Source organism: Parasteatoda tepidariorum, chromosome 8 (genome assembly GCF_982258835.1).
Source record: "Parasteatoda tepidariorum strain Cologne lab strain chromosome 8, Ptep-v5.0, whole genome shotgun sequence".
NCBI classification, from domain to species: Eukaryota; Metazoa; Arthropoda; class Arachnida; order Araneae; family Theridiidae; genus Parasteatoda; species Parasteatoda tepidariorum.
In genome coordinates this window covers 31101079-31114855 of record NC_141762.1, presented here as the reverse complement: position 1 = coordinate 31114855, position 13777 = coordinate 31101079, and the positions used below count along the sequence as shown (strand labels likewise).

The window sequence follows — 13777 nt, the reverse complement described above, 5'->3', positions numbered from 1 at the left end:
CTTTAGATTAAGAATAAAAACAAGTGAGCTCTTTCTTGAAATGAAAAGAAACCAAAGTGTTTCCTACAGTGGGAAACAATCTTTTCATGACGCTATTTCAAAACGAAAAGGATAGTTTAGTTTTAAATCTCCCTCAGTCAAAAACACCATTGTATACAATTATGGTGCAAAATATAGAAATTCAAAATATTCTCCGACCCCTAATGAACAGCCTATTTACGTAGTGGATGTGGTATATAGTGCCAGCAATTAACGTGGTATATAGTGCCAATTGAAATTTGAAATATAACTCAGAAGACGAGAAGAATTTTTAGTCAAATTTTAAAACAAATGAGTTACTGGAGTCAAGCAATAAAAATATATCTATATTTGAACCATTTGTTGCAAGATGAAATTTGTTTTGCGTCACGAAAAAAACTACTAAAAATAATGCTAATCAGTTCAACGGAAAGAAAGCGCAATTCATCTATATTCACTTAAAGCATTTCATTGAGATGTAAATATTTAACAAATTAGCCAGTTATAACCAGAGCAACAAAGTTAGATTTGAAACTATATTGACATTTGCAAAAAATTTTCACCAGGGTTAAAACAAAATATCTAATTTAGGTGTATGCATTTCTAAATTAGAAAAAAAGTATAGTCAAAACTACCAGAATAAGGCAAATATTAGCGTGTTCCTTGCTTCATAGGAACACCAGATGGATTGGCAATTTTTACCGAAATGTTTTGGTTATGATTTTGGTAAAACTAAGAATTAAATACTCTCTTGTAATATGTGATAAAATTGAGTTGTTTTGATATTTTACAGCATTACATAAAAAAAATTCAGTCGGTTAAATTTAATTTTCAGTTATGCATGCTCTACTAAATGGGTGGTAATAAGAATATTAATTTGGAAATTTTCAGTATACTGTTTCTATATGAAAGAAAAAATACCAAATGAATGGTTTGATTACGGAATATTTTGGTTTTATTAACCAGAATTATGTTTTTTTTTCGCCTGACATGTCATTACTATACAGTGGGGTAATTTAACCAGACTTTTTTTTCGTGAAAACATGTTTATGGTTTCGTGCTTTGAAAAAACTGGTGTTTAGGATCATTTTATGATATATAATTTGAATTTATTTTAGTTTTTATGAAAATTAGAAACCAAAATAAGTTAAATCAAGTTAGGTTTCATGAGAATTTTTAATATGATTTATTGTTGTTAATGTCGGATGGAAAAATTTAACTAACCTTTAGTTTTCTCCTAAAGATTGAGCTATATTTCTTTAAAAATTAAGAAATAGAAACATGATTCAACATTTTGCTTACGGCTGCTATAACAGGTGGACAGGAATGGCGTCATACTAAGCGTCGTAAGCAAAATGTTAATTGGGTATACTATAGCCTACGTCACAGGTTGTGTTATTCCTACTAAATTTAACCCATGAACGGCATTTTCTGCGAGCCTAACTTCAAGCCACAAATAAACAAACGAAGTGTTTGATCGTTTAAATAGCTGCTCGGCAGATTTTATTGCATTATAAAGAAAAGTAATTGATATTCGATTTTTGATTAATAATTGGTTTATGTGGATAGTGGCATAGAATTTAGCATTGCATCATGGTAAATGTTATTCCTACTAAGTGGAAGTAGTTGTGTTTTTTTTTATATTATACCCAATTACATTAGAAGCATTTGTTTATTATTCTACTATAATTTTGTTTATGAATTATTAATAAAAAAAGGAAAGAAATAACTAAAATTCGTGTAAAATAAAGCTGGTAAAAGATGATAAAAGTAAGAGTAAAAGACGATGGTAAAAGGATAGACATATGTCATACAAAAAGTGAAAATGTTAATGGTTTAAAAAATATTACGTCAAACAGAATTTATAATAAATGCTATGGCTCATCAACTCACCAAAACTATAAACCTTGCATTAAATGTTAAGTAAAAAGTAGAAGAAATTCGAGAAGAGATTTAAAAAAGAAAAACATATAAGTAACTCTAATTGCTGACAGACGTTTTGCTCTTACCTCCTTTTTACCAGTTATAAGTTCATCATTAATGTACCATTCTAGATTTGCAGCTGGTTTTGATTTGGAAGATGTGCAATTTACAAGAACGATATCACCAACTTTGTACTTGGGTAGACCTCCCGTAATTCGAGGACCTTCTGTAGGTAAAACTGCAAGAGAAGAAGAAATACACAATGCTACTTAAAAGGTTGCTTTCAATTTTTTTTTCATTGATGGCATAGTTATGGAATTTTTTGTAACATAATTTGTTGGGTATTTATAAAAAAAAGCGCTAAGTATACGATAAAATATTGGGTACTTATGATTTATCCAGCCAATCATTTTCGCCAACATTGCCCCCAAAGTCATTTTTGGCATGTTTCAAATTTATTTTAATATAGTAATTTATTGTTCAGAAATTGCCAAAATACGATGATTACTTATTGCGTGCCAAAAATGAGATAATATTTAAATATGAATCATTTCAAAATTTTTCTTCAGATATGGAGAAAGTAATCGACGAGACAATACGTTAACACCAAATATTTTGAGTCAATTGATCTCCTATATACTCATTAAGCTATACAGAATATTTGATATACATTGGTATAATTGAAGAAGAAAAAATTATACAACATAAAACATACAAAACATATAATAGAAATTCTTAAATATGTTTATTTAAGAGATCTTTTGCACCGCAACTTAAAGTTAATAAATTGGTTGTTTGTTTCGTTATTTCTACTTTTAAATTTTTTTAATTGCTATAAATGGGAAACTAATTATCCTGTACATTTTCGATTCTGATTTACAAGTAATCTCGTATAGTGTAAAAAATTTGAAAACAATTAAAAGTTAAAAATATTTTAATAATTTATTTTAACAGTTTGTCTGACATTGCTATCTTTTATTATATTTACATTACTATATTATTTGTAAAGACATTAAAAGTATTGCGAGCGACTAAAGGTTCAAAATCATTTTTCTTATGTTTCTAAATTCTTTCGCATCTGAAAATGTGAGTCAATATTTATTGCATTATAACTGCATAATTACATAATTATTTACACAACTACATAATCACGATTTGAAAATTGAAACATTGCAGAAAATCTTGCAGAGTTGCCAGAGGATTTCAGTATGACCCAGAGAAAAAAACAATAGCGAAAGATATTAATCATAAAAAATACACAGTATCTTTATAAATAAGAGATTTTTCCACATGATAGGGTATAATAAAAACCTGTACAGGTGATGGCAAAAAATTTAAAGTTTCATTTGATACAGAGTGACCGCTATAGATATCCATGACCACCATAAAAAAGAAGGGGGTGACACCCAACTAATCTGAGATAGGAAATTTTTTAGACACTGGTTGAATTTTTATTCTATAATCGTGATAAAATAACCAGCTGAAGTCTGTCCATCTGATTAACCTTATAGTTTACGGTGAAGAACATTTTTTTACCTTTACGGTAATGAAACAGTTTACAACAAATACGGTTATAAAGCCATGAATACAAAATTATATGGTATTATAACCATTTACCACTAACATGCTTTCAAAACGGTAAAAAAGAAACACCTGAAAAGACCTAGGCTTTTTATTAGTAATGGGCATTGGAGAGCTCAAGACACAAGTCGGAGAATATAGGACAATGGAAACATGTGGTAAAGAGCATTGAGGAAATATTGTGGGGTTAGAGGGTACTCGAATCCCATTTCAATTGATTATGAGCTTGGCGGATTAACCTGCCCGGCTATAATATGTATTAATCTATAACGAACTGCGTGGCCTCAGAAGATGGATCTATTTGGTGCAATAAAATTCTGGTTGTTTAACCTTATTAGGTGAAAGCAGTTAATAAACGGTTTTTCCCACAGTTAACAGTGTGACTACCGTCTTAATTATGGTAATTTGACTGTTTTCCTTAAATATGGTAGAATAACAATTAATTAAATTGTTATAAACCATTTTTCTGAGAAATCTCTAACAGTGTATCTGCAGCCGCAGACTCAGCCGCTGCGATTCATTTGTATGAAGCTAGGCAAGTAAACTGCAACTGTAGAACATTTTTGAATACCCGAAAGCTTTCTTTGCTTAACATCTGGAGGAACTCGACGCGAACAAGAAATTTTTCTTTACTTAACATGTCTAGGAAATTAAGGCGAGTTTCACCTTATATTCTTTTCTTCCGTTTTTCTTTTGTTGCTCAAAGTGTCCTGTTCGTTAGTTTTTGATTATTAAAAAAATTTATACATGAAACAAAGAAAAGTCTGTGTCAATAGTTTTAAGTAGGTTTATTAAATCTTTTCACTGATTAAAAGTAGTTATATCGTAAATTACTGTATTTTTAAAAAAAGAAAATTTCCCTGAAAATGTTGCGGAATTTCCTTTTTAAACATGGTTTATTCTTATTTCTCTGTTCTGTGACCATTTAAATATTTGGTAGGGCCCATTTGAACTCATGCATTAAGTTTTAGTTTTGAGTTCTTGTTATTGCAATGTAATTTTTATTTACACAGTTCTTATTTTATATTTATTTGACGAAATTATTGAAAGAGGAAACATTCCATTAATTTTCAATTTGACTTTTTATATTAATTTTTGACAAGATATTATTTATTTAAAAAAAAACAATTTTATACCATAAACTAAATAAAGGTAAGGAAAAAAAGCAATGCAATCCCAATAAATTATGGAAAGGAACAAACAAACACAGAAATACAGTGAACAAGTTCTTTTTTGGTCTGTAGGTCTATGTTAGAGACTACGGAATTTAGTTTATATATTACAATAAAAATAAAAATAGGAAAAAGAAACATGAAAGGAAATGCAAAAAAATTTACAAAATGCAAATAAATGAAAAATATTAATTTTAAAAAAAGACAACTAGAAGTGTCTTGCTTAAAGCAAGTTAAAACTTCCAGTCATAAAATCTCAACATTATAAATTCTTGAAACGTATATAGAAAGAAAAAAGATAAAAGGTGAATAAAATTACTATAAGAAAACATTTACTTTAGGTAGAGAAAATGTAAAAATTTTTAAGAGTTTAAAAAATTATTTGAGCTATTTGCACTGCATTAAAGTATTTTTGAGAAAAAAACTGAAAACTTTTGCGAAAAATTTTCTTAATAGGTAAATGTAAATTAAATTTGATTAGATTTTCCCCACACGCGTCTTTTATGCTACAAGCGTTTGAGTTTTTGTAAGAACGTAGTCGTAGTTTGTAAAATAATAAATTAAGGATTAGCAAAATGTAGTGGCAATGGTGTTGATACGTTCATTTTTATTTAATAAAAATTAAAGAAATTGGTTTTGAAGATTATATATATTTAATGATAATTGTATAATTCCCACTCCAAACAGATGAGCGATATTAAAAATGAGAGTGCAACCATAAGTTTTTAGGAAAAAAATATTTACTATTTACACTGAAAAAAACGTATAATCAAAACTACCCGTGTTTCTGACTCTTTGGGAAAACCTATAAGTATACATTAGTGATTTTTGTAATGAATTTTTTTAAAATTAAAATTAAAATATAGTTTTATTATCATTCTGTTTGTATGATTCTGTCCAACACCCTGCTGCAAAGGGAGTCCTAATAATGTATGGTTTTTTACTGTGAATAAATCCTTGAGGCCTTCTTTGCCGTGCGGTGTCATAGTTCCACCAAACCACTCTGAAGCGTAGATATAAAGCTTTCGAACCCAGCAGTCTTACTTAAACGAGAGCTTTTTGTGTTTCAAATGGAAAACATTTTATAATTCCTTTTTATATTTGCTATAAAACCTATATATATATATATATATATATATATATATATATATATATATATATATATATATATATATATATATATATATATATATATATATATATATATATATATATATATATATATATATATATATATATATATATTTATCGTAGTTGGATATAACTGATTTTGGTACCTGGTAAACATAATTTTAAAGATTTGAGTCTATCATTCATGTAATTTTTTCCCTTATTGAGAAATATATTAGGAAATCAATTTAATTAACCTTCATCTAACTCCTATTAACCATTTAAAAAACCTTCATTTTAACTAAATCATAAAAGTGTAAACAGATTATAACTATTCAGTTTAGGAAAAAAGCATAGACATCAAAAGAGTGAAATTACCAAATAAATGATATGATAATTGATAGTTCTGAAATGCATTTCGGTAAATCTGTCGTGTTACTTTCTAAAGAAAGGCATAAAAAACATCTTTTTGATTGAAATTTCTTTTCAATTTCGTGTTTTTAATAAATGTGTTTGTAATAAGGACTATAATTTTGAAAAACAGAATTTCCAGTAAACCATTACCATTACGAACAGAAAAATTATCAACTGAATCGTTCAAATACCATAAATATTGGTTTAAATAAATAGACCTGTTGAACATGTGCCTGAATATGAACTCTCTAAAAGATTATGATGATTAAAAATATAATTTAAGAAAACATCATTGGACACTTTAAAATGCTTAACAAATATGAATTTATTCTAATATCTTAGTTTATACTATAATTTCCAAGTTGTCATGAAACTTCACAGAAATTAAGTTTCTTTTTAATATCAATAAATACTAACATGTGTAGTTGTTGACATGTTAGTATTGAACGTTAGTACATGTTAGTTAGTTGAATAGCAAAACAATTTTCCACTATTTCAGTTTTTAAGAAAAAAGGATAAGTGCAAGAAATCCGAAATGAAAAAAGTTACTGAAATAAACATCAAGTAGTGAAAACGTCAAATAAGACGAAACTAATTTTTATTTAAATATTTTTCAAGAAATATTTTGAATTCTTAATTTTGAATTAATTTCAAATTGTTTAAAAAAAAATTTCCGAATTTTCCTGTATGGTAAAAAGTTTTCATAATTTAAAAATCTTGTTTACGGTCCATTTTTATGTATCACTTTTATGTATCACATTATAATAAAGAAATTTCCATAGAAATAAAAAACAATAACACATAAAAAGGAACATAGCTCATTTTTGTGGATCAAATGGTATTAAATAAATGATATTAATCATTAATAACGTACATAATATTAGTTATAAGTCAATCGATATATTGCAATTAGAAATTAATGAAATCTTTATTTTCTATAAGACTTTACTTTTTAAAAAACCTACTAAATTTATTTATTTCCTTTTTATTAAAAAAGTTATTATAGCTATTAGATTTTTATCATAAAATGCAAATCAAATGAAAAATTCATTTTGATTTAATAATTGGAAAGTATTGTATTTATAATTTATATGAATAATTTTAATGCAAGTTCCAAGTTTACAAATAAATCTTTTTCAAAAGCTAATTAGAAATTTTGAATTCTCATATTCACTTTCACAAATCATAACAAAATAAAGTATTTAAAGCTTATTAATTTTATTTTACTTCTTTGAACTAATGCTTCTTATTGTGTTTCAGTTTTTTTAAACAAAATATAAAAAGAGACATTTATAAAAAGACAAATCTTAAAAATACTTTGAAAAAAAAAATGAAAAATAATATCGTGATTAATAATGTATTAAATTTATTTCCATATTTTTTTATATAAAATAATTATACCAAACAAATCGGAAGAAATAAAATATTTATTTTTCTCATTAAATTTGAAATAAGTTATTTTTACTTTTCAGTATATTAAAGGGAAAAATTACGAGATATTATTTAAATAAAAATTACATATTAAGAAATGAATTGTTTTGATTATTTTCATCGTTCTCATTCTGTCTAAAGACATAAAAATAAACCGCATTATCTTTCTAAAATAGTTACAAAACCTAATGAGTATATACTTAATATTCCTTTTTTTTAATGCAAAACTAATCTTTGGGAGCATATTTATTTGGTATCCGAAATATACTAAAAATTCGAAAAAGTGATACAGATAGTCATTCGGAGAGGAACCATTCACAATGTTAAAAAAATTTATAAACTCAAATAATAATGTAAATTATTAAAATGTATCCAGAACAGAAAATTTTATAGTGTTCTGTAATAATCCATCTAATGTATATTTACACTTTTTTGAATTCTTGTTACGAATTAAGGGTCAAAAACTAATATATAAGATTGAAATTAAAGAAACACGCTTAAAACACGAACTGTTCTAGAAAGAATTTAAAAACCATGTTGAATTATTTCAATTAGTCTATATTAATTTATTCTATATTTCGATTGGTAATATATAGAATTAAATTGATATAAAAAGAACTAGTCCCTTAATAATTTGACTACTTGTCGAATATGATGACTGAAAGAATGTTAATTTACACTTGCTTCTCTGTTCAAAAAATTAACATTTGAGAAATAATTTCATTCATTATCACAAAATAAAGGATGTTATTTTCCCTGACGGGGAACGTAAATAATTTTATTCACACTGAGAAAAAATATGTTCAAAACTAACGGAATATGGTAACATTTATCGTGTTTCATGCTCCATAGAATATACGATATTTAAATCACTCATTTGATAATTTTTCCGTTCATAAGTTAACAGCCTACTAGAAATTCCGATTTTTAAAATTATAGTAAGTATCACACATTTAGTCAAAAGTGCAAAGCTGAAAAGTTTAATAGAACCTAATGGTTTTTATGCCTTGCTCTTAGATATTATATTAAAATTATCATATTAAAATTATCATATTTTACCACATTTCCCAAATTTTATAACATATTATAAAAACAATACTTTATTGCTACCTTTACCAAACGTATTACACAAAGCGTTTCGGTAAAACTTACTGAGCTATAGGAACATCAAAAACTTTTTACCAAACCACTTTTCACTGATTTTGGTAAAATTAACAATAATACATAGCGTTATAATGCTTGATAAAATTTGGTAATGTTAGAAGATTTTGTAATTTTATCATAATACTTTAAAAAATGTCATAAAAACTATTTATTCTGTTAAAATTACATAACAGTCTTATATATCTTACTAAAGGTGTGGTAATCAGAACTGTAATTTCGGAAACAGAACTTTCGGTAAATCGTTCTCATATGAACGGGAAAAAACTCTAAATGTAACGGTTAAAAGACCGTATATTTTGGTTTTATTAGAGTATATTTGGTTTTATTGCATTTCCCCCCCAGAAATGTGATTACTATACAGTACAGTGATTTAACCAGAATTGTTTTTTATCCTTGCATGATTTTCAATTTCCAAAGTAATCATAAGAGACTACGTTTTGAATATTTCAGTCAGCAGACTCAATATGTCTAAAAAATATGTACCTATGAAGATTTTCTTACAATCAATAAGCTGAGCTTTGAAACGAGGATTATTTTTTCTCTAAACCATCTAAAATTTATTGCAAAGAGAAAGAAATTTGTTTTGAAGTGTTGAAAAAGTACTAACAACTAACAACGTGACTCATTCACTTCTACTTCGTGACTACCTCTTGATGTGACTGGAGTACAGTATATATACTGTATTCGTTATTTAGAGCTCAAAAGCATCTCCCCCACTCAGTGACAAGTGACGTGACATAAATTATGCAGAGAATCATACGTGACGCGAATCTGGGAATTTGATGCAGTGTGTCACTCGTCCTTGTAGACTCTCATATTTGAGACTAACAAGCACATGTCGTTGTGCTTCTAAATGTGATATTTAGGTGGAGAAAAATAAAAAAGTATTTGAAGTCATATAGAAAGTATGTTTATTCCTTCAATCATTGTCAAATCTTTATGTAGTTAATGGGGACAGTTACAAGAATGCAGCAAATATTAAATTAATTTATTTTTAATTTTTAAACATTTACTGAATTTAATTAAAAAAAATAATATCAACATATATTCAAATGCTTGCAAACTCTTATATTTGATACTAAGAAGCCTATGGCGTTGTGCGTCTAAATGCGATATTTAGATGAAGAAAAAAATAAAAATATTTTTGAAGTAATTGAGAAAGCTTGTTTACTCTTTCAATCATTGTCAAACTTTTATGTGGTAAATAAGAAAGATTACAAGAATGCACTAATTATAAAACATGAAATTAATTTTTGCATGTATAAATATTCACTTATTTTAAATTTTAAAAAATAATATCAATGCAGTTTCAAACACTTGTAGACTATTTGAGTCTAATAAGCGTAGGTTGATGTGCGTCTAAATGTGACATAAAAAAAAAAAGAAAAATCGTATTTGAAGTCATACATAAAGTATGTTTGCTCTTTCAATCATTGTCAAACTATTATGTAGTTAATGAGGGTGCTTACAAGAAAGCAGCAATTATTAAATATTAAATAAATATTTACATGTTTAAATAAGAACTGAATTTACTTTTAAAAAAATAATATCAAGGTTTTTAAAAGCTTAGAGAAGGAGTGCATTTATCATTTCAACCGTTGCCAATCTTTCACGCAGTTAATTAAGTTGATTACTATAATGGAGAATATTACAGTAAGAAAAACTATTTTTAAATCTATGTTATTTGATCACTAAAATTTGAATGTTTAAGAGAAATTGAAAAGTTACAAATGTGTTCCATGTAATATATTATTTCTGTTTTTTATTACAAATCCTGTATGGAATTTATTTTTTACGCATTTAACTATTCGCTAAATTTTTAAAGTGATATGCATTTGATATTACGAAGTATGTTTCAAATTTGCCATTTGTTTTGATCCTAATAAAAATCCTAAAGAATCCTAATAAAAATAAATTTAGAGCTTATTTTTATTAGGATTCCACCTTAGGGCTCAAAAATTAATGTTTAAGCAAGAAATCTTCATATTTTGTATAAACTGCTTCATGTCAATCGACGCCAATGAGTGTTATTGCAACTATTGAATAATTATTTTGTCTGCATTTTATCCTCTTATTTGTGTACAAATTACATTTAAATTGGTTCATTAGATGAGACGAAGAAATTAGAAAATTCTTTTAATTTTGATAATCAGCTCTTATTTTGCAAAATCTAGGATGTGCAAATTTTGACTTAATTTTAGACAAGGGTTAAAAATTCAAGGTAAGTCAAAATAAATACCCCAGTTTCATAAGAGTACTAAGCGAAACGTAATAAAGATATTCATTAAAAATATTTATACAGCCAGAAGCAATGAGCTAGTTTTGAATGCACTCCTCACAAATGTTTAATCTGAGTTTCTTTTGCTATGCGCAGAAAGTCGAAATGTCATTCTTGCCAAACTATTTGAAGCAGGAATATCTTAAAGTTAACGATAGCAGCTTTCAAATCTGTCCCAGACAAGCATACACGCGATCTCTTATGAAGCTACACAGAAAAATCGCATGGGGTTAGATCCAGGGATCATAGTGGTCAAGGCAGGAATGCAATGCCTGCTGTAGCTATAGTGCGGCTATGAGGAGAAGTCCTCAAGACTAAAAGTCTGGGGCTGTCTGCTGCTATGGTAACAAGCGAGAGCCCATTTCTAATGGGGAGAAATGAGTGTGATCATTTGATTTACTCACGTTGACCTATGCAAAGATCAAGAGAAAACTATTCACCCCCACACCCATATTCAAAGTGACATTTCCTCGTAACCATGGTACCCGTCCCGATGCGAAACTGATGTCTGGAGGAGTTCTCCTGAAAGCCGCACTATACTCGACTTCATGCATTTACGCTGCCATTTCAGGACGTCGTTTTGCATTCGCAGAAACGTTTATGACAGTGGACTTCCAGAAAGGACTCAAAGAAATTAGCCTTTCAAGGAGTCGTGTATTTAAAAAAAAAACGATTTACAAGGGATCTAACTAATCGAAGAAATTCTATTCAAATTTTGTATTTAGCCTTATGAAATTACAAAGAAAAAATCTGGTATATCTCACACAATTCCATATTTTTTTGATTATCGTTAAAAAAAATAAGAAAAAAGTAATAAATTATAATTAAAAATTCTATTTTGAATGGAATTATCATTAAATATAAAAAATTTTAAAATTGTGTGCAAAAATGTTTCGATTCGTTTAAAAAAAACTCTCTAGATTTGACGAAATACCCAAAAGGAGAAATTAACATCAAGGAGTCCGATTGTTCAACCACTCTCTTGAACAAACTAATAGGACCATAGTTTCCAGATTATTGCTACCCTATATATTTTGAGGGTCAAAAATCCAAATCTGTCGAAAAATCGATGTATTTACTCAGCGGTAAATAAGTCTCAAAGTATTATAATAAAAAAAAGTTTCATGGCACTCAAAATAGTGAAGCTTACCTAAAACTTTCATTTCTTTTTCAGCTTCGACAGTTTGGAACTCGGGAGCTTCTGCCGATACTTCACAGCGATAGATTCCGGCACTATTTAAATCAACATGCCTTAGATAAACGCTTTGACTACCAGACTTTGATAACTAGAAAAATAAGTAAAAAACAACATTTTATTGAATGTAACAAATATTCAAATCTTAATATCAAGAATGGTTAAAGAAATATTTTATTATTAATCTAAATTCAACAACTTTGAAAATTTCAATGTTCAAAAATTTCTAAAAAAATTTAACACTTAACTGTCTTTGAGTTTTCAATACAAATTATTAAGAATTTTTTTCCGAACTTTTAAAATTAAAAGTCCTTAGCACTTGTCACGAACTCAAAAATAATTTTAATTAACAGTGTCATTCCTATAGAGAAAATAGCAAAAATTAGGCATTTCGAGAATTCGATGTTAAATAAGTTTTAATCTGTTATACATAATATTGTATTAAATTTTTTATTATGAAAATAGTTTCGAAATATTTCTCGTTAATATTCAGTTTCGCTAGAAAATCTATTTTAAGAAAACTGTGGGGAATTTTTTTATTGAAGTTTAGAGTCAATTTTAGTTATAATTGAAAAAAAATTCTTCGCAGTGGAAACTTATACAACACTTTAACAAATAGTTTAAAATAAGCATTTTTAATCAAAAAAACAAGATCGAAAGATGCACACCATTTTTAATAAAATGTGATTAAAAACTCTGAACTAAGAAATGTTATAATTAAAAATGTTTTAAGAAGAATCGTAAAAGGATTGTATTTATAAATCTGTAATAAAAGTACATGATTAAAGTTTTTATGTGTGATATCAAATTATTACAAGAAAAAAATTAACGAAACATTGTAAACGGAATCTCTAAAAAAAGATACATTGCTAAACGCGAAATTATGCTGATCACTTGACGTGGTATCTAAAGATCATGACAGAAATACTGCCAAAGAAAAGTACAGTGGAATCCGTAAAAAAAAAGTATTTTAGTCGCTGAGTTATTAAGAACAGTTATATAATGAGTTATTAAGAACAATTTAATAACAGAAGAGTTATTAAAAAGCGCTCTAATATGTTTGACGATACGACAAAAATTATTGTGAAAAAAAATACATGTTGAATCTGTAAACAAAATTACATTGTTACAAAAAGCGTTGTTTAGCAGATAAGAATACGAGATGCTTTATTGATTAATCGACATGAATAGTAAATTTTTCTCAAAGTCTTAACTTGTATATTAAAACTAATTTAAGACTTCTGAAGATAAAACTGAGGCTAATCGCATAACAAATTAAACAATTTGGATGCAGCAATCTAGTTAGAATAAACGTACACAGAAATTTAAGCAAGGAAATTTACAAGGAATTTCTGCTTTTGGATGGATTCGAAAGTTGGACTCGTTTAATAAAAAAATTGGCATACTATTAACCGTTTCTCTCAGAAATTGTTCAAAAATATTTGTGGCAACCTTGAATATTTTATTTTTCTTTCACGAACTTTCATAATC

At 27.3% G+C, this 13777-nt stretch overlaps 1 protein-coding gene across 1 annotated transcript in view; it reads right to left on the bottom strand.

Moving 5' to 3' along the window:
- LOC107441168 (uncharacterized) overlaps positions 1 to 13777 on the bottom strand; it is a 159768-nt gene that overhangs the window by 26206 nt on the left and 119785 nt on the right. The window contains exons 3-4 of the mRNA XM_071181548.2: positions 12242 to 12377; positions 2028 to 2179 (exon numbers count right to left, since the gene is read on the bottom strand). Coding sequence (XP_071037649.1) covers positions 2028 to 2179; positions 12242 to 12377 — 288 coding nt within the window. The remainder of the gene's footprint in view (positions 1 to 2027; positions 2180 to 12241; positions 12378 to 13777) is intronic.